Below are 24,706 nucleotides of genomic sequence, written 5' to 3'. Positions count from 1 at the left end.
ACAGTGAAGTGTCTTGAAATGTTTATAGCCCTTGGTGCACTTTCTAGGTTGCATATTAGTAAATTCTGAGCAGTGAATTATACCACTGCTTAATTTTATCTTACGCTTTTAATTCTTCCTGTGCGACTTGCACTGGCTGGGAGGAGCGAAACACTTGCTTTCTCAGACCAGGCTCTGAGTGGGGTTGGTGGGTTGGTCTTTCCAGCCTTCTGCTCTGGAGGCTTGGTTTGAGATCTACCTAAGGTCATGAGTGAAGAAGGATTGATGGCATTAGTGTCCCTTGTGCATGCTGTTCTTTATCACAGAACCAGGAGGGGTTTGGCAATCTCTGCTTGGGGGAGAAATTGCAGAGGGCCACTGAACTGAGTGAGTGGGACCACTTGAGCTGGGGGGAGAAGCAGGAAAGGCATAGGGTGAGCTGGGGGGTGGCAGCAGGACAGGAGGTATTTTCTGAGGGAGCCTTGGAGAGTAACAGGGAAGAACAGGTAACTGAAAAATGATGTAGGAACCCAAGTCTAAAAGCAATTAAACAAACACTCTCCAACTAGAATCTTTTGATTAGCTTTTTCTGTTGTTTTTAGCGGGAATCATTTTGCTGACCAAGCCTATGGTGTATCCCTTCACATGGTTACATTGGCTCAAGGAAGAGGGTGGTGGACTATAGTGCAGGGATGGGACTGAGTATGCAGGGTCAAGAACCTTTTGAGTCAGCTTTGCTGCTGGAGTTGTTCATGCAATTACATCCTGAAGTGCATTGCTGGAGCTAAGCAAGGGAGCCTTACAAGCATGCTCTTCTCTAGCACTTACAGGGAGTAACACTGACCCCATTTGCTTCTGTGACCCTGCAGGCTTGCCTTTTGTTTTTTGAAGGAAATGATATCACTTATGCAAAATAAATTCTTAATTTTTAGGTTTCTCCCACTGTGCTACACTCGTTTAAATAAAAGTGTACACTTGATTTTCATTATCCTTCTGCAGTGGTTCCCCCGGCTGTCTCCTGTTCCTGCCTTTGTTTGAAATCCGTTGATTGCATGAGAACTGCTGCGAGTTGTGTTGTCTGAGATGTGTGACTCTGGGAGTGTCTTTGGGGTAAGCGTTGGACATGAAATCTTTGCATGGGGATCATCATGACATGGACTCTCACCTTTAGGTCTGCTGGCTCTCTGGCGCATGATGGCAAAGACTTTTGCCATAGTTGGAGTTATAGTGGCCACAGATTTGGTGAGCTGTGATGCCCGATGCACTCTGTGGACTATGGGCTCTGCTGCTTGGGAATTAAGACCAAAGAAGTTGGAAGCAATGTGAAAAATGATGAGAAACTTGGAGTAAATTTATGTTGTAGGGGGGAATAAGACAGGCATTGCAACAAATACTTTATTTCCAGCAATGAACCATTGGGATGGGATAATCAATAGAGATTGTGGATTTTCTATCCCTGGGTAACATAACTCAAAATTTCTTGCTTTTGGAAACAGTCATGCAGAACTGAATGCAAGTCATTGGTCTCAGTTTCAGCTGCTCATGCAGTGAGGAAGAATAATTCCCTCAGCAGGAGGAATCTCAAAGGTGAATTCCATACCCAGTGTTATACTGAATTCACGCAAAATGTCTTAAAAATTGAGGGATCTATAATGGATATTCAGTAAAAAGCATACCCCTGGCCCTCTCTGCCTGTGGAAAGACCCCTTTAATAGCAACTCAGCATCATGGTTATCCTGTCCCTGGGAACTGAAATGCTGGCTGACTTGAGGACTGTAGAGGATAAATCACTGGAGGGCTGTTTGGCCCGAATCTTGTTGCCTGCAGCATGTGCGAAAAAGAGTAGTTTCATAAACTGGGAATTTTCTTTATTACTTTGAAGGGTTTAATTTTTCAAGCATTAGACAGCCAGGGCTAAAATGTCAGCTTTCTCCCTTTGGATCTCGGCTCTTCTTGCTTCCTGACCAAAGCAAAGCAGTTGTGTATTGGCATCAGTGCTGCTTTCCCAGTGGCTTGGCTGGGAATAGCGCTCTCATGGCTTCTCTGGTTAGAGAGCTCTGCTTGAAAAATACAGCTAACCTGGGAGCAGCGTCTTTCCCCTTTCGCTTGCTCTATTCAAGCCTTGTGTAACTTGGTAGCTTGCTTGAAAGCATTTTATTTGTTTGTAAGTTTGTTTCCTGTTGGGAGCCATTTTCCTAGATGGGTTCAGTCCCTTTCTTCCTGAAGCTCCTAGCTGGCAAAGACCTACTGGGCCATCTTGAGGTCATCCCTGGTATTTTCCCTCCAGCGTATTCTCCTGTGCATTGTCCAGCTGACTGTCCATATCCTGAGGAGTGGATGTCTGGGTGTGTGCAGGGCACTCGGGAGCATGCTGGAGCTGCAGACTAACTTTTTGAGCTAAATCCATTTCACGCTGGAGTTGCTGTTTTCTGTGTTTGGTCAGGGTGCTGTCCTCAGCCTGGCAGTCCAAAGACAGTGTCTTGTGCTCAGAGATTCCCGGGGCCCGGGTCTTAACAGTGATGCGAGGTAAGTGAAGGTATGAGAAGAAAGAGCAGAATAGAAGAGTTTGGGGGAAGGAGAATGAGGGAGCACTGAGATGTGCCAGCAGGTCTGTGTCAGGGAAGCTCATACTACCGGGATTTTGTCATGCCTAGGTCTCACCAGCTTTGTCCCCTTCTCTATGAACAGGGTTATCCTCCCCTCTCCCCAGCACCTATGTTCTGGGGCGCCCTTTTCATCAGTGCCCCTTGGTCATCTCTGTTTTTCCCTGCTTCGATTTTTTCCAGCTGTGTGTGGGCCAGACTCAGTCCGCATGGCCTGCCTCAGTGCTGACCCGTAGGTCAGCCTGTCGGAGGTGCTTGGGCACTGGGTGAGTTCAGCTTCCATTCCTGCTCAGTGTCGCACGTGTCCTCTGCAAACCAGGCAGAGGGAGGAGGCTGGTGGGAGATTGCCAAGACCTCTCCTCTGCTGGAGCTCGCTGTGCTCCCAGCTCTGAAGAGAACTGTTACATTTTATGGACCATTTAGCTTCCCAATGGTGATCCTAATTCTTCACAGCATGTATGTGCCATTTCTTGGTTATTAAAAGGACCCCTGAAAAGGAGCTGCCCTCTGAGTCAGTGTTCTTCCATGCAGTTAATTGCAGGAGGGTTTTGCTTAGACTGTGAGGTTTAATATTTCCAAACTCTCCCTGTGCTAAGAGGGTGAATTAATACCCATGTCTCCCTGCGGCTGCAGGGAATGACCCTTGTGTGTTGCCACTAAGCAGGCGGGGGAAGAATGTTTCTATCTGGTGTAATTCAAACTTTGAATTGCTCTGAAGGAAGTCCACTTGCTTTCTGCATAGAGATCAAGGGCGCTTTAAGGACTAGCTGGCCAGGTGTCTCGGTCTTTCATCTCAATATCCTTATATAGTGTGACACTTCAGGTGCCAAAATAGCTTCCATTCCTTGGGGGCCCAAGCAAGCTGCACGGTTACTGGGAAAGGAGTGATTACCTTTGACTGACAAGTTAGCCGAAGGATGGATTGCTGTGGTTACACAGCAGGTGTGAGATGGATGGATGGGAGGTGGTTTAAGGGGAGGTTCTTGTCAAGTCACTGTGGTGCGTATGAGAAAACAGAGACAGCAAACCACTAGGCTCTGTATTTCAGGTGTGAGGAAGCTGCCGAATTGTGAAATGCCAAATGAAATGTTACTGCCATGTGAAGCACAGCAATGTGATAGAGTTCATGAGAGTGGTGTAAAAGAGACCACGTGTGGCTAGTGTGGATGGGTTAATGTGTGCAGGGGTGATAGGCTTAGGCTGGATTTTGTCACTAGGGTTGCCTTGCTTAGGAACGCAGAACCTAGGTGGAAAGAACTCATGAAAAGAAATTGGAGCTTGCAAGGAGAGAGCTAGAAGTCATCAATTGCCAAAGTTTTCTGCATTGCTGCAGGCCTGGAGCAAGTTGTTGGCTTAAGTGGCTCTAAGCACCTTGGTCTTGCACTGGATTTCCAGGTAAGGTAAAATTAGGAGGGGGTTAGTAATTAATTCCTCTTGCTGTGACCAGTATGGGAGATGATTCTGTCTTGCCACTTCTCCTCAGAAGTTTCTTCAGAACCTGGTAAGGACTCTGGTTATGAAATCTGGGAAGCAAAGAGGATCCCTGGGTGCCTGACAATTCCGTTTCTGTGCTGGTTCATTCTTGCAGGCAGCCTCAGGCTGCCTGTCTCTTTGTTAAGGGAGTGACAGCAATGTGACACCGTGAAAATAATTACTAACAAATCACAGTGGTGACTGCAAACAGCTCGCTGTCTTCAGAGGCATGTCAGGGAGCATTAGAGCAGGGCCGTGGGAGCTGCATAGCGGCTAGGGGGCTCTTTCTCTGCTCTAGGCTGAGGGAAGACGTTCAGAGACCTTTGCCCGCCACCCCCACATCATTCCCTTCTCGTTGGCTTTTTCTTTCTTTCCTTTCTTCCCTGCCTTTGCCATCAATAATTAAGCCCATTAATTGCACAGTGAGTTCAGGAAAACTGAAAATGGTAAGACCAGGCTTCTGCCTCCCCTGGATTCAGCAACCAGCCACAAAGCAGCGGAGGAATTTCTGAAGGGCTGTGGTGGATGGAAGCACGTGCAAGTTGCATTCCTCATCTTGCAGCCCTTGCATGCTGCCCTGGGCAGTGATGTTTATTAACTTCATGCCCCCAGGAATTTGTCTGCTACTGATATAGTTGCAGAATGGCCTGTGTCCTTGCCCTCAGGAGCCCCCAATCTCCGTGAACCTGAAAGTAGTTTGTATTTTTGCGGAGCATCACAGGAAATGCAAAATTGACTGGCATCTCCAGCAGAAAAGAGGAAGAGGAATGAGAGGACCTTCTAGGTGCAGTAGGAATGATGCCAATCAGCATGGCTGAAGCTCAAGGTGAACATGGTCCTTGAGTGAATAAACAGCAGACAGGTCACAGGTGAAGAAGGCTGGTAGCAAACAGAGCAGCTGGAGAAGTTGCTGCAGAGATAAGGCCCTTAAACTTTTGTGTCTGTGGCTGTGTTGGAGCAGGGACTCTGCTGCAGAGCTACACCGACAGGGCCTGGGAGGAAACTCTGAACAGGAGCAAGCTGAATTGCTGTTCAGTAAAGGATCTGCTCAGATGAGGGCCAGGTCTACACAACTTTGGCTAGTGTGGCTTTGACTCCAACGCAGAGGAGTGACTGGCAGCAGGGCTGTGCTGGCTAGAGCTCTTGATGGCAATGCAGTCATCTCGGAAAAACCTCTGTTCAGAGAGGAAAAGGAGGGGGCTGAAATCAGCTGTATTGTCAAAAGCAGGGTTTCCTTGGTCCATTCTGCATCTCCTCTAGGAGAGGAGGGCTGGTGGGGGTGTTGCTAAAAAGCCTCATTATGTTGCTATAAGGCTCCCTCCAAAGGGAGGGTCTAAGAGAAATGCTGGTAGGAAACCGGAAAGCAGCTGCTGGCTGCAGCATCCCTTCGGCAGCTTTGGTAATTGAACCCCTGGGCAACCTTTGAGAAGGGAGCTTGCAGCGTGCCTGGTACCTCCGCTTCTTGTTTGCAGCGGTATTTCATGCTCTGGTTAAAGAACTGGTCATGCCATCTGGCAGCGTTGCACTGGTGATTACCGGAGCAGAGAAGTGCCCTGCAACGGGAAGCACGAGGTGTGGATGGGACCCTGCTCCCTCAGCTGCAGGCGCCTGCTCCACTGAGCAGCCCTCTTCCCCATTCCCTTAGTTACTCAAGTGATTTTCCCGACTGTCACATCTGTAAATAATGTTGCCGGCGTAGCTAGCTAGATGCAGAGTGGTGCTGGAGGGGGGAGGGCTGGCGCTGAGGGTGGCTCGTAGCAGCCCCTCTCTCCCGCCTCATACAATATTTATGCAGGGGCTGGGAGTCAGCGGCACTGACCTGCGGGTCGTGCTGTTAAACAGCTCCCGCAGCCCCTGCATTCTAATTGCTGCACTTGTCCTTTGCTCTGGAGGATTCGCTGCTCCTTGTCTCGGACGAAGCAAACGCTGATGGCAGCTGGGGCTGGAGGTGGGGAGCGCTCCCTCCCTGTGAGGGAAGGACGAACTTGTTTCCCCTCATGCAGATCTAATTTGCGGCTGCACAGAAACCTGTGTTCAGACCCTGTTCCTCGGCGCGCCGGGCTCCCCAGCACGCCCACGCTTTGCTCGGGAGTGAGAGCATCCCGTCCCTCAGCTGTGCCAAGAGCTCGTGGAGCTGTTCTGTGTGTGACTCATGGTTATGTGCTGCCAGAGGGGACCGGGGGTCTTACCCCATCCCACTGTCTCCTCATTGGATTTCTCTCTTCCCCTATATATACTGTCCTTTAGTGGGGAAAGGGAAGAAGAAGTGATCACAGAAATCAGTTGAGAGCATAGACCTGGATGCTGTGGTGCCAGAGGAGGGCAGAGGCAGTGCCGGGAAAGAAGGGGGACAGATTGCCTCTTGGTTGAACAGCTTCACTAGGTGGAATGGCATATTCTGTTGTACATAAATGACCTGCTTCAGTGAGGGGAGAGGGAGGCGGAGGCGAAAGCCCAGAGCCTCTCGGTGCGGATGAGGGAATTCTGCCCCCCTTGCAAGCAGTATAGCTGTGGGGGGTGGTGGTGAGGTTTTTCTTCTGTCTGGCAGTGGCTTTCCTGCTGATTTAGACTGTATCCAAGTGGTTCAAGGAAGCCCAAAAAATAAAGCTAGCAGCTCTTCAGTTGCTAGAGCTGCCATGACTTTCCCCTTGCTGTTCTTCTGCTGGGCTTCATCCTACTTGGAGCTTCATGTCAGGTTTCTGCGAGTCCAGTGACCTGACTGACCGCCCACGTCCCTCATTCTGCCTTCGAGAGTTTGGAGGTCCCCTTTGTGACTGGAAAAGGGCTGTTTAGACTGGAGACTAATGGCCTTTAAGTGACATGATTGTATTACGTTAAGCGTCTATAGGCTCCACCATTAGGCACTAAACAGTTTATGACTCATAGCAGAGAAGCCCTTGTCCTGAAGAGCTCATAAGCTAAATGGTCAGGACAGGCAAGGTATGGGAGAGCAAGGTTTTCCTCCTGCCTCTCACACTGCAAGTTTAAGGAAGAGCTGTGACAGAACACGTCTTCAGTCCTCAAGCAGTGCCTTGCTCTAGCTCTTGCACACTCCAGAGTTTCTTGGGGAGAAATACTTTTCCAATGAAAAACTGTGTAGTGGGAGGAGAAGCACATTTAATATTAGTTTAATTTTTGTGTGTGTTTTGGTTTTGAGGGGGCTTAGACACAGTGCACTGTGTGTGCATTCATTGCATCAGATATATTCCCTTACCCAGTAAGTAAGTACAATATTCTGCAGCAGGGGTCTGAACATGGCCTCTTAAGACAGCTAGGATGCAGAGTACCAGCTATTACTAGACTGGTGTCTGTATGAAAGACTTCATAAGAGACCATATAGACAGAAAAAGGACACGCTCTGCGTTTGTAATCAGACTCCGCTGCAGCATGAATCACAGAATAATTTGTCGTGATCTCTAATCCAACGCCCTGCTCAAAGCAGAGCTAACTTCAGACTTAAATCAGGTTGCTGAGGGTCTTGTCCAGATGAGTTTTGAATGTCTCCAGGGGTGGAGATTCCCCCACCTCCCTGTTGCTTTATTACTCACATAGCAAAGAGTTTTTTCTTATGTCTGATTGGAAGTTTACCTGCTGCAGCTCGTGGTTATGACTTGTGATTTTCATCTAGAAAGCTTGTGTGGTAGATGTACATGGTATATTAATAATATACACTTATTAATAAGATGCTCCATAATGTTGCATTAGTAAGCAGCTGGACTGACACAGCAAGCTTGTGTGTAGAAATCTGTTTTTAAGGGCTTTTCTTAGTGTCAGGTTCCATTGCTCCCTCAGCCTTGGAAACTTTTCAGTTTCTCTTTCCTTTGGAGCATCCTGGTGCATTTCTGATGACTGGGTGGACTTTCCTTTGACCTCCTCACTGTCCGGAAGGGCTGGCAAGAGCGTTATCTCTACCTCTGAGTTTTCCTTCACCAATCTGCAGGACTTGCTGTGGAAGAATATCCAGCTTCTGTCTGCCGTGCTCCTAACCTCAGCTGAACCGTGGAGCCAGCAAGTCCTGGTTTCCTGCACAGTAATTATGTCGTTATATAAAAATCAAAGGGCCTGATTCTCACCAGCAGCTTACTAACTTAAGATAGAATTATTCCAGATTTATTCCCACATGCGTAGCAGCAGAATCAGGCCCAGTAAATAGAGCTATGAATCTTTTTAAGAGAAGCTGTTAAGTAGTAGCACATAGATTTATTGTAGCATCATGTGTGTGCAATTGTTGATGAACGTCTTCTCTTGGAGGCTGAATACCTGCTGTGTTACAGCCTTGCTTTTAATGTTGAGATAGCATCTCTGCCAGCATCGAGCTGACGCACAGACGGATACCAGTAAAAAGGGCCAGATCTCGCTTGGTGTTAAATGCCTTCATGTTTCATTAAGGTTGATGGCAGTGGAAGGCACACAGTGCTTTACAGGACAAATGAGTGACTCCTGGAGCTGCTTGCTCTGCATGCTTTTGTAGCAGAATTATTTTCCTAGTGTATACATTGCTCTGGTTGGATTCTGGGGTTAACGGACTTTTCTACTCCCAAGCTAGCTGCTTGGAGAGCACAGTTGTCAGGATTCTCCCAAATTCCTTAGTACCCAACAAAACTAGGGAAGAATGATCCTGCTGTAGGGTATAATGGGTGGATCCCTGGGGTGGGAGTTCAGGCATCTCAGCCAGTGCTGCTGTGAGTCCCAGGTGTGAAGGCTTGCAGCTTGCCTGTTAAGCTTCCTCAGCAGAAATAAGCCTGATACAGAGAGAAAGCAGTGCTGTCCAGAATGAGTGTTGCAAAAAAAGAAAGGAAGGTCTGAGAGTGCAGGTACCAGCCTTGCAGCTTAGGCCTGGGTTTGTTGGCCTCATTACACTAATCCAATTAAAGACTAAGGGAAAACGATAACGCACACTCCAATGACTGGGTTCATGTGGCAACGGCTTCCCTTCCTGGGCAGTTGGAGTGACCCTCGTTATCTTGTGCATCGCCACACATCCCTGGGCCCTGCAGACCCACTGGTGTCTCCACATGCCTTGGTGTGTGCTCTGCTCCTGCATTGTGACTCTTTTATTACTAATGGAGCATGGATGCATTTTAGCTGCTGGTCAGCCCTCATTAATATCCGGAGATGACAGGTTGACATTTGTAAGGAAGACTTGCATTGACCTTCATGTTGTGCATCGGTGCGGTTGCCATGAGGTGCCCTGTGCTGGATGTGTCTTCCTGCTGCTGCCTCAGGAATGTGTTCATGTTAGCGAAGGGACATGCTGCTCTGTAACCCTTTGCTGCTGCCAGTAATGCAGACGGTATGTTTGTCTCATGCATCCCTCTGCCCATCCCAAGGGCTGTTCCTGTAGAGGCTCTGTTCCAGTGAAGGGGACTGTGGGGGTGTTGGGGCTGCACATGTGGCTCCTGGTGAAGTTGTTACTGGTACCCCACAATGGTGCTGTGCTTTTTGGGTACTGGGAGCTAAACAGAAGGAAGCTTCATGCCAAGGCTGAGAGGAGGGGTGACTGGTGAAGCCCTCTGTATGGACAGGAGGACCTGCAGGGAGGATCTGCACTGTCTGCTCCCTTTCACTTGTGCCTGTCTGTGGGATAAAACAGGGGAGAAGGCTGTGCTGCCCAGGTGTGCTGAATGCTGTCAGTCGCCTGTCTCTCCCCTGACCCATCCCACCCTGGCTCAAGGACTGCTGCAGCCAGCTCAGCAATGACATTTATTAACGGAGTAGGCTTTGAAAAAAAGGCATGCTGCTCCCACAAAGGCTCCTCGCTGTAACTCCCTCTCCTCTTCTCGCCAGCCCATCTGAGGCAATGGCTGCTGGTGTTGAAATTCATTAGTGTTTCCTGACAGGCAATGGAGGCTTGCTCTGTCTGTTCCCACTTCCCTGCTCTCATGTCCCTGCTTCATGCACGCTGATATTTAAAGCTGATGTGCGGCTCCCGGGCTTGCTGCACTGTGACAAGTTTGGGGGCGGTTGAGAGAACTGAGAGGGCGTCAGGAAAGCAAAGAGGGAGGTGGGAGGGAGGGAGAAGGGACCTGTCTCAGGGCCTGTATGAAAGCCCAGGACTTTTCAGACTCTTGCCAAGTGCAGCATCTTTCCACAGTGTTGCTGCTTTTGAGTTTTGAGTACAGCCACCCCAGGGCAGTTTGGCATGCAGAGCTGGGGGCAGAGAGAGTGAAGGAGTCATGGGTGTGCTCAGCATGAAGGGGTTGCAGTCACCTGGCAAAGGCTCATCCAGTGGGAAGCAAGGGGAGCGTGGGTTCCTCCTGTCCCTTCCCAGGTCTGTGGGTCGGAGAAGCATGTGAGCAGGGTGTCACAGAGGCCTGACTGAAGGCTTGAACTCTCTGTTCCTCACTTTGGACAAGAACATGATGGGAGGCTGGCTGTGCACCTGCACCTGCCTTTCTGCACTGTGGGTGGGCACGTGGGTGGCTCCAGCGCTGTCTTTGCCATAGATTCACCTTGTATTTGCTAGGCCCTCACTAACCCTCTCTTCTTTCTTGAGCAACTTCCCAATTCCCTGTGGTGACAGGTACTGCCTCGGAGCATGGACAGCTGCCCCATGCAGGCCCTGGCCCCTGGGATTTGCTTCCCAAGGCTCTCCTGGGGGAGTATCATGGGCCTCGCCTTTGGAGAAGAAGATTGTGCTGAAGGCTGGGTGACTGCACTTGGGCTGAAATGACATTTGGGACGTTGTTACTGCCAGTGGGATGGTGGAGTGTGTGGGTATCAGGGCTGCGTTCAGAGCTCAGATGGGGAGGAGACATTTCCCTTCTAAAGCCTTTGACTGCATAGAAAAGCTCCCTTATTCTAACTTGGATTATTGGGGGTAGGAGGTTGAGTTTTGGGTGGGTTTTTTTGGAAGCATGGGACAGCGTGTTTTAACTTTAGCAGGTTGTTAGTTGGCTTGGGCTGTGCTGTATGCCTGGAGTGCTGTGCTCTTTTGGGTGCTGGCACAGTGCTCCTGGTAGGATGCAGATATTTTGGCAAAGCACTGCCAGGCCATCTGCACCCTTTCTACAAGCTCCTGTGGCCTGAGCTCTTTGGAAGAGGATCTTGCCTCTTTGCATCCCCGGGGCATTGAACCCTGCTGGTTTGGATCAGTTTTGGCTGTCCCCTTGGGAGAGTGTGGATTTAACTAAACTGCTTTAAATTCCTATCTTTCCTTCAGCTGATGCAAGATTCAGCTGATTGATGTGGTTTTGCCTTCTGTAGCACTGCTTCTCTGCTAAAGCATCTCACGTGCCTCAGCATGTGGATGTTATTCCCTTGCCAGCTTTCTATGTTGGAAGAAGACACCCAAGCTTTCCTCAGCTTTCCAGAGTCCCAAGAGAAATTGCTACCTCTTCATCTGTGATATGAGAGCACCTGGTAGAGATCCTACACTTGGTCAAAACAGAGCAGTGTTGCCAGGGCTGGGGACCATTCAAGCCATGCCTTGCCTAGCCTTGCCTTGAACTGTGGTGCAGGGCTGGAAGGGATCTCCAGCTCTCCTCTTAGGCTCCCGCCTTGTTGCTGTTGTGTGGTGCTGCATCCATGTAGCTTCGTTCAGTCTTTCCCACCCTCCTTCAATGACAGAGGGGATGTGAATGGATTTCCAAGACAGGAGGGTGGTGGGAAGGGGGCTGAGGGTGCCCGCCCTCTCCTTCGCGGCCCAGTGCAGTGGGGTTGGCCAGGGCACAATTAAAACATTCTGTATCTGTTACAACTCAAGGTCTCTAGTGCATGGATTTTTTTGAAGGCTGAGACCAGGTCTATAAATATCAAGATTTAATGTCCCTTTATCTTTTCTGAAGAGGGTCTTGTTCTTTTAACTGGCTCAATATCAATACACCCAGTGTGTAGAAAGTGGCCCAATTTCTTTGTCTGCTGACATTCTGAACCCAGAAGCAGATGGACATTAACCAGCTCTGATTAGTTGGGAGAATCAAGCATTAATTTTTTATACTCTAGGACCACCTGAGTGACGGAAATCAATTATGGCTGCCCCTCCTCCTTCCATATTAATGTGGTTGCTCGGAGCAGAGATGGAGGAACCTGTTGAAATGTGAAACCCCTATTTCTTAGCTTGACCCCCTAGATAATTAGGGTTAAATTGATATGCTATCGCACTGGTGACACATTTTATCTGCCTCTGTTTGTACAAGAGGATACAATAGTGGAGGAAGGACCAATTTGTGCCCTGCTCTAGCTAACCAGACCGAGATAAAAGGTGTCACTAGTACGATAACGTTCTCGCCTCACGCTCCTTTATTGTTGCTCAATTTGCCTTTTTTTTTTTTTTAATCCCATTCTTTCTTTCTTTCAATACCCTTGGTCATATTTTAACTCCATGCCATCGCATAATGATGCCTTGCTAAATGTGTGTGGAGATAGGCAACTCTGGCTGACAGCCTTCCCTGATAACCGAATTCCAGCCCATCCATCACTAGGCTGCTCTCCTTAACTTAAGGGAAGTGATAACTAAAGCAAGGCCGTTTATCACCGCCGAGCTGTGCGCTTCTTACCGGCTTGGAGAGAGCTGGCTTCAACGGGAGAAATGCAGCCATGTGACCTCGCCTCCTATTTGCATCTCGTTCATCTCCAAGCCCCATTTACCCTGCCGCATACAGAGGAGCAAGGCTGGATGGAAAATGGAGCCCAGGGTGATGAAGCTCTCCGAAAATGGTGCGTAGCTGCCACTGCTGACTGCAGTCCAGGGAAAGCTTGGCTGGCAAAGGAGAGCGTGCTCTTGCTGCTCTTCCATTGCCCTGAGAAACGTTCTGCAGTGCTCGCTACCTGCTGTGACTTCCTCTTCAGTCCCAAAGGGACCTGTGTTTTGGGGGCAGGCAGAGGTTGTGTGCTCCCATCTCTGCTGCTGAAAGGACAGATGTTGCCAGAGCTGCATTGAGAGGCTGGAAAATCCCACAGCCATTTTCAAATTTCTCCTTATCAACTGCAGTCATCCCTGAAGCAAGGCGATTGGCTGAAGGGGTACTTTTGAGAGCCACCTTCCTACCCAAGGAAATGAGAACTTCCCTGTTTGGGGTGACCTAGTTCAAAGCTGGAAGGATCATGGGATGTTGAATGAAGTGTCCCGCTCTCTCTCTTCTCCCTTACCAGAGAGAGGGCCAAATCTGGAGGTCTTTGCTCAGACAAAGCTGCCCCCAGTGATCAAGGTTGAATTTTGCCAAAGTGAGGAGCCTTACTGATAGAGTGCATTTGCCAAATGAGCTACTCCGGTGAATGGTGACCCTAATAAATGGAGATACTTCCTTAAGGGCCTTGACAGTTTTGTTGCCCATGAGGAGAGCCACAGGTGTGCCCTGTTTCCTCCAACCTGGGAAAGACCCTGGTCACCAGGGCTGGGGATTGTGGGGCTGCTGCAGGCAAAAGGCTTGGAGCTGAGGAATAGAGGTTGCAGAGGTGTGTTTTCCTTCCCATAGCTACATGGAGACCTGATTTCTGTGCAGTGAGAGCCCCCCGCTTTGTGCGCTGGGAGCATTGTGTACCCAGGGTAGACCAGAACTGTAGTACATTCCTTTGCTAAAGACAGGCTCATAGAGGGGCTCTATCCCAGCTCAAGGAATAGACTGGCGTGTTTAAGCTGTGGTCCCTGCTGCTGACAGCCTGCCCAGGTTATAGCATGTGTGTAGATCTTCCAGTGCTTCACAGACTTCATGGAGAAGTGTCTCCGGTGCTAACGTGAAATGAGGGGAGCACAAGCACGGAGGGGGAGGGGGACATGTCCTGAGGTCACACAGCTCCACAGACAGTTTCTGGCGTTGTGTTACTTGCTTACAAAAATGGGTCATTTATTTAGTTGACATATTTATTTGGAACATTTATTTTCTCCAATTAAAGATCCACTGTCCGGTGCCCAGGGCATACTCCCATGAGTCTCAGGGTGGAAGCAGAACCAGACTCTCCAGATTCCTGGGCCTTTTGGTCCCACAGGGATGGAAGCGGTTGAGATGTCATTCATTGCACTGGGGAGGTTAGCTGTCAATTCGTTGGGCTAACAAGAACGATGCTGTACTCACTTGTTCTGGGCCCTATCCAAATGGTAGGTGAGACAATAAGTATTTCTCTAACTGGAGCTGGACATAGACCTGTATTAATGAACACCTTTTAAGCTGGGAGGAGAACCCCTGCTTATAGTAACACACCTTCTGCTAACTGCTGTCATGATCCTCTCTAGCCAACTGTGAGCAGTCTAAGAGGTTGAGCTGATCGTATGGTGGTATTAAACTGGTCATTTGTTTTGGATGGTGCCTTTTCCTTGTGATCTTTTTTGATTTTGGCTCCAGTAGAAAGCAGCTTCCCTAGTGGATGAGCTTTCTTAGGACACTGGTTGGGGCTGGTGGGGTCTGTTCAGCTCTGGGATGTCATGGACATATGTGTAATGGCTGTAAAATGTATGGGTCAGGCTGCTTTTTATGTAACAGCTCTGTTATTCAATTGCAAGGAGTGACTCCAGGTGGTTTATTTCAGAGTGATGGGGCTAGCGTCAGATGAGCCATGCCCAGAGATGAGACCATGCTGTCAAGTCACATTGCTTACCCTGCAAATTGTCTTAGTCCTGTTTGCAAGTTCATTCTCTTGACAGGCTTCCTACTTTCAAAGAGATTCCTCTGGACCTCCTTATACAAATCTCTTTGTATGACATAAATTGCCACTCCTAAATGAGGCTGTGTGCTTCTTTTCAGGACCACGCATTTGGTTTTGGCACAGAGAGTCTATTCTTTTTTTGACCTAAGTAGGGCTCTCAGTGTATGCTGGCTCTGTGGGCCACATACCCCTGGGAGATTCCTCTGGGTATGTTTGCTAGCTTGCTTCCTGTTCTTTCCATTGAAATGGAGGCAGAACTGAGGCTGGACTTATTCCTCAGGTACTGCAATAACCTGAGTCTCACATTATCTAAAAGTGATTCTCGTCACCCCTGACGAGCATAACTGCTTATAGGTCTGAAGACTGCCCTGTTGACTGGGGGGTTGGAGCTGAGCTCAGCACTCTGCATGGGTGCTGATGGTGCACCCTAGCTCAAGGCAGTGTATCTGGCTTGTGCTTACATCTGAGCAGAACTTTCCTGAATTTCAGCCTTGAAGCTGAAGTCCTGTCTGGATTATCCATTCTTCCCCTTATACAGAGGAGGAGATTTTGCCCTGGATGGGGTCTGCGTTGGGATGTTTGGCCATATGATGCTGGCGCAGCTCTTCCCTCCTCCCCTACAAAGTCCCCCTGAAAGCCCCTGCATGTCTAAGGAAGTTGTGAGGTTTCCACACACCCCTCCATTTTCGAAGGCCAGTTCCTGGGGTTGTGGCTTTTAACACACACAAATGGGTCTAATTTAGTCATTTATTTAGTTGACATATTTATTTGGGATGTTCCTTTTCTTCAGTTAAAGATCTTGTGACCAGTGCCCCAGGCATGCTCAGCAGTACATGAACGAACAAGATCCATCAATTACTCTTGATCAGATCAAACTGGCCGGGGAAAACTCCCATAACTCATTTCCCTGCACAGGCTCCGCTGGAGTCACCCGGCATTGCTACTCAGCCTTTCCCATCTCCTGACAGAGAGGCAATTCACAGCTACCCTGCAAATACACTGGGGCTGGCAACCCTGAGAGAAGCAGCTTCAAAATCCTGGGGTCCTCTTGTCCCTTCGGGCAATCCTTCTTCTTTTTCAACAGAGATTTGTTTTGTGAGCCCTATTCTGGCTGCTTGCTGTAGGAAGAGAGAAGTTAAATACGCGCACTGACAGCTCTGAATGCTGGCTCTCACACCCTTACTGAGACAGCGTGCTACACTTTGCCTCTTCAGAGCTGTGACTGCCCTCTTCTTCCAGGCATCCGCTTGAAAAGCAACCTCTGCTTTCTCAGCACACTCCTAAAAATGGTGGTCCTGCAGCATTGCCACTCAAAAAATGAATGCATTGACACCTCCCTTCCTCCCCCATGTCCCACTCAGCGTTTTACGCATAAAGGCCAAGTGGAGAAAGCAACAAGGTACCACAGGTGAATTGCCCTGTCGTGTTTTCTGTCAGTCCTTCTGTCTGCCCTGTAAGCCGCAGGGTGAGCAAGGAGGGTCTTGCAGGGGGTTGTGATGAGTTCACTTAGTTAAGCCTAGATGCTCTGGTCATGTTTGCAAGCTAGCCACTGTGGCGGGCGGCTCCATGCTGCAGTAACACACAGTTCCCATTTAAAATGTTCAGCCTGGAAGAAGGTGTCCAGCAGCCTGGAGGTAGCTGGATGTGCCTAAGATTTCAGCCAAGTTGTGTTCTTGTGAGATTTTTTTGCCAAGAGCTGAGGATCCCTCTGATGTGCAGCATGTTACAGCAGACTCGAGGGTCTCTTCCATCTCAGCACCACGTGTGCTTAATAAAACGGAGTTTGTGTTGTCAGGACACAGTAATTGAATCAAACCTGCTCTCTCTTCTCTCTTACAGGTTACCAGGACAATGCCAGTACTTAGGGCTGCCGGTTGCTGATTACTTCAAACAGTGGATTAATCTGAAAAAGGTACTTTTGTGCAAACTGCCATGGTCCCCGTTTCCCTCTCTTCCCCCTCCCCTTTCTCTTTTCCTTTCCTCTTTAAGGAGGTGTCTAATAACTACTGCTGTTTTGCATTGAAATGAGTTATTTTCTCAGAAGCTGGACTGAGCGAGTCCTCTGGCTCCCTATTGTATCTCCTCTAATAGAGTCTTCCTGTACCTGATGGGATGTGTTCTGCAGCTGGGGAGAATCCCATTGTGGCAGGCACACTGTGGTGTCTCTGCATAATAGCAGGACGCTGTGAGGCCCCTCTTCAGCAAAGGTTGTGCTGTCCCTGTCTTGCTGACTCTGTTTTCCAGCAGTTTAAGGCTCCTAGGAGTGCAGTTCCCTTCAGATTGAATTCCGGTTGGAAAACACCTGGAAATCCCCCAGTTTAAAAGCCAGCATTTCCCCTTATGCTGTGGAGAAGGGGAACTGTCTCAGCAGCCCATCCACCTGAGGGACCTGTGTTTGCTTTGCAAAAAGAAATACTTTGCACTTCACTGTGCTGTATCTCATGTTGCTCCTCACCTTCTCTTGCTGGCTGAAGAGCAGCCTGCCATGTATCCAACAGGTCTCCTTGCTTAGATGCTCCATCTGCACAGAAAATTGTTGTGATGCTGTAAGTGGCAAATTGGAGTGGCAAGAAAAAAAAAACTAGCAACACTGCAAGCAATGACAGTGTGGGGCCCTGGGGACTATGTGCAGTAGAAACTGGAGTGGCCCTTCCAGTTAAGTCTTTGGATGAGTATGATTCCCCTCCTCCATCCAATTTAATGTTTTATTTGGGTTTCTGCACCTTTTCCTGATAATTAGGGGTCTCAGTAAATGGAATTTGCTTGTAAACAGCTCTTTGTACTTGTAGGCTTTTCTTTTGTTCTTTTATTTGTTTATTGTTTTAAATGGAAACATGAGTGACAGGCTGCGTGGCTGCAGAAGGACAATTTGCATGATCTGTTCCGTCAAATAGGGTAGAACATGAACTTAACAAGGGATGCTGGCAGCACATTCCCGACTGAACTTGTCAAGGGGTCTTGTATTTCCCTGCTGTCAGAGCAAATCTTTTGGCTGATTGCTGGTCCTCGGTAAATGAAATCTGAAAGCACATTGGGGCATTCTGCAGTTCAGTGACCATTAATGATCGCCATTTGAAGTTCACTAAACTTCTGGTGAATGGATAGCAGCTATATAACCAGCAGGTTGATGGCTGCAAAATAATAATAATAATAATAATAAAAAAAATCCCTGTATACCTTGATGTTTACTAAGAAGTAGGTTGATTCAGCTGTGCTGTTCCTCTGGGCCCCAGGATGAATGACTTATGGCTCTTTCCTGTAGTTCAAGGCTCTTGGATTTAGCATATTAGGAGCTGGGATTCATCATAATGCAGTTAGATAGGCAGGCAAGGGGCTGGTCTTCAAGACGGATATTTGTATATGGTGCTTCAACAACTAGTATGGTATTAAGTTGAGGGCTGGTGAGCATCAGTGAAGTACTAAGCACAGGGCTAAAGTGGGAAGAGGAGGAGACCTCTCCTGTCCTGTGAGTAAGAGCTGCCTCCCCTGGGGCTTGCGCTCAGCCCCAGGGTGAGGAGCTTTCCCTGCCACTTGCTGCCCCCTGTCTGTGGGTGCTTGTGGGGAAACTGCCTGTGTGTTTTTAGAAGAGAGGATTTCCAGCCTAGATAAATAATTCTGTCTGAGCAGTGAGACCCAGTGGGGTCTCAGTCTCTCTTGATTTTTTAGTTACTAGTATGAGACAAATAAGGATGGACAGGTAAAGAGCCCCCCTGCTCTTCCCGTCATAGCTCAGGCATCCCCTTTTCCCCTCCCTCTGGCAAGTTCCTGGCTTAGAAATACCTCCCAGGTTGAATCTGCCTCTGACCTGATCCATGAAGTGAAGGTGTTGGGGTCCATGTGAAACTGCTCGTTTCTAGGTCATGGTTAATGGCAGAGACTTTGGTTGTTCTAATGATAAGAAAAGACGTTTTTTTGCGTTTAAATGGCATATCTGATGGGAGCAATTTCCTGCAGAATAGTAGCCCCATCTGCATCCTGTTGTCTCTTTTGAGTCTCTGGGAGCACATTAACAAGAGGACCCTGCTGAGTTAGGGAACTACTGCAGCAAATACAAGCAATGCCAAAGAGTGCGACTGTGTGCTGGAAAAAGTACGGGCTCATTCCTACACTGTGAAGTGTTGGGGCGGGGGCAGACTTGTGTTTGCATACCTGTGTGTAGTGCAGCAGCAACAAGGTACATTCCAGATTCCCTTTCCCCATGCACAGCCCTTAGCTCCCCTTTTTTTACATTTTATGTCATTTATCTCATCTGTACTACCTCTGCTAGAGAGCCTTTAGAGCTAAGCAGTTCCTCTTCTCGAGATGGTGCGACAGTTATTCTCAGGCTTCCTTAAACTCTTTCCCTTGTCACTTCTGTGCTGCAGGAAAGGTGCAGGCAAGCACTCTGTGTCTTCAACCCTCTTTCTGAGTTTCCACAACTTGCCTTTTGGGCGGGCTGAATACAGGAATCGGAGGTCCCTGCTGGTCACCACTCTTGTGTTGTCCCAGAAAACCTTTTTGGATTGATCTGGCAATGCTGGTGGTGGTGAGCTCCACACCTGACTCTGCTGCCCTGGGTGGTGATGGTGGCCACCAGCGTCTTGGGATCTGTGAAGAAGCCTTCTAGGGATGACAAAAGGAGAAAATGCAGTTGGCAGAGTCTGCGGAAGTTTTACCTTGCCCTGTGGCACCCCCTCCCCCCCGCCTGCTAATGCATCCTTTCCATCAAGCCTGATTGGTGCTTGCTGACATTTTTAATGTCACTGAGCGATCTTGTATCTCTAGTGAACTGTCAGTGTAGAGCTGTCTTGGGGCAGAGAGTTTATCATGTTCTTCACTTCGATTAGCTAAGCATTCTGGGAGGGCTGCAGAGAGCAGAGGAGGCTTTATTTGAATGCTGCAGCATCTCAGATATCCCCCTAAACCATCTCAATAGAGAGTCACCATCCTGTCTGCCAGTTTGCCTTATGTGCCTGTCATGTAGATAAGCAGAGGCACTGTAGGGTTAGGACTGAGGTGCAGGACCTGAGCTGTGTACTCTTTGCTGGATGCTCAGGACTGAAATAGCAGAGTGCTTAATGCCAGGAGTGAGGGGCACCAGTGGAGCAAAGCATGCAGAAAGCAAGAGGCTGTGGGCAGGATTTAGGAAGATAAGAAAGCTGCTGCAACTAACAAGCTAGAACCAAGCTACTGCCCCACGAGTATTGTCAGGTAGCCTGGGTAAAATCTTTAGTGCTTATTCTAACACAAAGATCAGCTCTTGTTCATGCTTCCTTTGCTCTTTTGGGAGTCTCTGTGGTTTATCTTTCCAGCTCCTGCTTGGGTTAGCAATAGAATCAGTGAGGCTGAGTGTCCTTTCCATGACAAACTCCTCGCACTGGAGGGTTAGAGCCAGAGTTGTGTTAGGCTGAGGCTGTGTCTCCTGAGATTTCAGGAGAGCCCACAGCCTGGGAGTGAAAAGCACAGTGGGCAGCGGGAGCGCCAGCACTGCAGTGTTTGTAAGCACATCACAGACGGGAGGGTAGTTTGTTGGAGGGAGGAGTAACTAAGTGGAAGAAGGGGGATGAAGATAAATTTTGGTACCAGAGTCCTTTCTTATGATTAATTTGGGCAAGAAAAATGTTAGAAAGGTGACGAAGATGAAGGTATCAGAATGGCCAGACCAAAGGTCTGTCTAGCCCAGATCCTTCCTCTGCCAGAGGCCAGTGGCAGGTGCTTGAAGGGTATAACAGAGAGCAGGGTCAGAGTCAGCTTTTTCTGGTTATATGTTCCCAACAATCTCTCTTCAAGGGATTTGGGCTGGAGGCTGCCTCTGGACCAGTGTGTCTAGCGCCCACTGTGTTTATCATGTCTGTCTACCAGAAACTTGTTAGTCCTTTTCTGAATCTGTTCATGCTTTTGGTCTTTATGACATCCTGCAGCAATGAGTTTTGCTATTTAATTATGCATTAATTTTACTCTCTTTGTTCATGTGTTGTGTGAAGAAGCATGTCCTTTTGTTTCTTTTAAACCTACTGTCTGATCATTCTCATGGCCCTAGATTTTGTGTTGTGAGAAAGAGCAAGTAAGTGTTTCCAGTTCTCTTCTCTTGTGCTATTCTTGATTTCATAGACCTCTGTCATATTCTTGCTTAGTTTTCTCTTTTCCAGTACAGCATAACTGTTGTGTGATAGCTGGCACAAAAGCACTTTGCCGGTTCTGTGACTCTAGAATTAGGTTACAGAAGCTATTCCATTTTTAACACTGCATATGCCACCCTCATCTTCAGTTTCTTCTCCGGACGATATGAAGTGTTTTATGTGACCAGTAAAAGTTTGCTTTATTCCTTTTTTTAAATATTATATATACTTTTTAAAAAGACAATCCTCCTTTGAGCCTCCAGACCCATCATAGATCTGCCCCTTTCTCAGGACAGCTGCCCTCGTGACCATCCTTTATTCCTGTTCACAGTGAGTAGCCTGTCTTTAGATACAGTAATAGTGGGTGCTTCCAAAGAGACAGAAAGCTATTCCTAGTTTGACATCCTCCTGAAGTCTAGGAGGGTTTGTTTTTTTTTTTTTTCCCCTGCAGTTTGAATGCCTTGCTCTCAAGGTTCAGTTTGGCTTGCTCTAATGAAGATGAAGATTTCTGCTTGATTGGTGCAAGGGTTGTAATATGTTCTGGGTAGACAGTGGCAGTTACAGGTGACTATGTAGCAGGCGCATTGCAGTGCGAGAGTAGGAGGTTGCCGTGTATGACTGTCACCAGCCTGGGCTTCTCTGAAAAGTTTCCATCGCCTTGCCCCGGTATAGCTGGCCCGTTGCTTTTACGTCTCCCAGATTGCATGTGTTGTTGCTCCTGGTTTTGTCGTTGTACAGAGAGTAGGTGCTGGAAAAAGCTTCAAAGGTCATCCAACAGCTACTAGGGGTAAGGAGTGCAAATGGGCATAGATATATCAGGAGAGGGGAAAAGTTTAAGGGGGCTTTATCTCATATGATCCTCACTGGTTGACACAGTGTTGTTTTCCACATCACATAGTGTGGTTGCAGCTGTACGCTTCTGCTTTGCCCTCTTTAAGTCCCCCAGCCAACCATCCAAGGGAGGGAAAGTGATCCTGACAATCACTGTTCATAAAATAATGGAACAACTATTTAGAGAAAGAAGCTGTTCTGTGTAATGATTGGCATATGAAAGGCAAGGGTTGAATGAGATGGGTGGATGAATGCAACTTTCCTACTTGGGGCATCAGGAAACAGAACTGACAAAGCCTTGGGGAGCACAATGTGTCCATACTGGGGGAGGCATGGCTGTGTGCAGAGCTGGCCTTTTCCAGGCCCGGCTTTTATTGATCTGTGGGTATTCATAGCGTGGAAGCAAACTGTTAATGCATATGCACAAATGTTTTAAGGTCACCTACTCATTTTGTGAAATAAGACAGAGGAAGCATGTAATGGGATGTTTTTGTTAATATTTGGCAACTAGAAACAAACACATCCTAAACAAATAAAGATTTGCTAACAGCTTTTTGTCTCTCCTCTGAATTAACAATTCTTTCCGCCTTTGGTGTGGTAGGAGGAGGAGTTCTCAGGCACTTTGTGTTGAAAGTGTCTCAAGTGCTTTGGACAAAGAACATTGAAATAGATGCAATTGAGAATTTGTTTTTTGGCCTGAATTCCTGAAAGTTGCTTTCATGAGGTCTAACCTCTCAAGGACTTGCTGTGATTGTTATCAATTGCCTGCTTATTCAGTTATTGGCTATAGAGAATCTGTAATGGATTGTACGATCAGATGACCGAAGAGGACTCCTCAGGCAGAGTGTTTCACAGCCGTAGTGTTAAGCACACGAGTAGATGTTGCCACTTAACTGCAAACGGCTGCTTATGAGCTTTGTTGAATCGCTGAGACCCTGTCATACCTTCTTCCTGTGAAGCTGTGCTGGGGGCATTCCCTGGGCTCCTCATCCCCGGCTCTGCAGCTCTTGGCCTTGGGGAGTCTCTCTCAGAAGGTAGGAGTAACAGAGGGTTGTGGAAGGAAACTGAAGGAAAAACAGCTCTAGGGTTAAGGGGAGTACAACTGGCTTTTCCACGTAGATTAGGAAAGAAAAGTGTCCGTGCAACAGCATTGGCTCATAACTGGAAGAAAATGAAATAATTGCTTATAACAGCATAATAACAGTGTTTAATAAATACTTTTGTTCTGTGTTTATGGAAAGGCAGAGGATGTTGTATCACTGAGCAAAATGTTTTCTGTTACAACAAGATTTTGTGATGAAGTAAAGTGTCAGCTTTAAGTTGGCATTCTGTGTAGCTGGTTTACAGGAGTTTTAAAAGAGCTGGCTGAGAAGCCCTGGACGTTAATGTTGCTTTTAATAAGTCTTTGAATATGGGGGAAGTTCTAGAGGACTGGAAGAAAGCTAATGTTGTACCAGTAATTTAGAAGGGCAAATGGGATGACCGATGAAGTAATTATAGTCCTATCAGCTTGACATTAATTCTGGGCAAAGTAATGAAAAGCCAGATATCATAGTTGATTAATAAAGAATGAAAAGAGGGTAATATAATGCCAATCAATGTGGATTTATGGAAGCTAGATCTTTTTCAAACTAACTTGATATTTTTTTTATGAGACTACATGTTTGGTTGATAAAGGTAACCATGTCAATGTAATATACTTCTGGAAGGCATTTGACTTGGTACCTTATGACATTTTGATTAAGAAACAAGAGTGATACAAAATCAACATGGCACACATTACATTGATTAAGAAGGAGCAAACTGACAGCTCCTAGCATTTAATTGTAAATGGGTAATCATCATGGAGTGCATGTCTTCCTAGTGGGGTCCCACAGGGATCTATTTCTCAGACCTCTTGTATTTAACACTTTTATCAATGCCCTGAAAGAAAACATAAAAATCATTTTTGATAAAGTGTGCAGATACTGCACCCAGGAGGCTGATGCTGTTGGATTTATAAACAGGGAATAGTGAGCAGGAACAGAGGGGCTGGATCATCTCTTTGTTTGGGACTGGTTTGACCCGTATGGGATCCTGGTCCCTCTCCGGAGTTTGTGCATCCCAAAGGATTCTGGAAACTTGAAGGTTGTTGACAAGAATTGTGAAGACCCACAAGAGCACTTGCCATACAGTAAAGACCCTGGGAGCCATTTAGGTTACCGGAGAGAAAGGTAAGGGTGACTTGACTGTAGTCCCTAAGTATCTAAATGGAGAGCCAAAATGTGGTGAGCAGCTCCTTTAGTCTAGCCAGTAAAAGCATCAGCAGTTCCAGTGCCTGGAAGCCAAAAGTGAGATAATTCAGGTGCAGGTTTTTACAGTGAGGGTAATTAACCAATGGAACAACTTACCGAGGGCTGTGGTGAATTCTCAAGCTCGGGACGGAAGGTTTTTTCCTGAAAAGATCAGCTCTGGTTCAAACAGGAATTGATTTGGGGCAGTCTCACGGCCTGTGCAGGAGATCAGGCCAGCCGATCGCAGCGGTTTCTTCTGCCGTGATGATCTTTGTCCGTCTGTCTCGGCGCAGCTCTCGCTGGTTCGTTCCCTCGCAGTGAGAGCGCCTTCGAAGGCGGCTGGGAGCGCGCGAGCCCTGTGCTTGTGCCTGGCACGAATGCCATGGGGCTCGGGGCCGCGGGCGGCATCGCCGGTGCAGGCGGCGAAGGTGCGTGGCGCTGCCAGGGAGGGCAGGGCAGGGCAGCCCTCCTGCTCCCGCTGCCCGAGCGCTGCAGCCGTACACGACTTCTCCTTTAAATCTGTCGCGCAGCTGTCTGAACTCTGAAATTTCTTTCACTCTCTCCCTCGCCTTGTTAACATGTGTTGCCTTTGGGGTAATCAGGGAAAAAATATTATGTCCTTTTACAATTACCGGGTTTTGGAATATTAAAATGTCTCTCTGCATCGGCAGTGTTATTTTGATTGGTATTCTAACCTTTGACTAGCCCATAAAGCGAGCCGCTCTTCAAGCCAATATTGCAGGACTGAAATTTAATTCCGAAATGATTCCAGATAATAGGGAGACAGATAATATATGCATGAAGGATATTATGTTTGGACTAAATGCAGCAGGGCTAGGGCTTGGGAGTTGAATAATAGCCCAGAGTG

General features: G+C 47.8%; 1 protein-coding gene across 2 annotated transcripts in view; it reads left to right on the top strand.

Moving 5' to 3' along the window:
• Positions 1-24,706, top strand: part of ERI3 (ERI1 exoribonuclease family member 3) — a 160,303-nt gene that overhangs the window by 39,536 nt on the left and 96,061 nt on the right. For both annotated transcript variants that reach the window (XM_067300471.1, XM_067300473.1), the window contains exon 6: positions 16,476-16,548. In XM_067300471.1, coding sequence (XP_067156572.1) covers positions 16,476-16,548 — 73 coding nt within the window. The remainder of the gene's footprint in view (positions 1-16,475; positions 16,549-24,706) is intronic.

The sequence above is a fragment of the Apteryx mantelli genome, chromosome 8, assembly GCF_036417845.1.
Source record: "Apteryx mantelli isolate bAptMan1 chromosome 8, bAptMan1.hap1, whole genome shotgun sequence".
In the NCBI taxonomy this organism is placed as follows: Eukaryota; Metazoa; Chordata; class Aves; order Apterygiformes; family Apterygidae; genus Apteryx; species Apteryx mantelli.
This window is presented reverse-complemented; position numbering and strand designations above follow the sequence as displayed.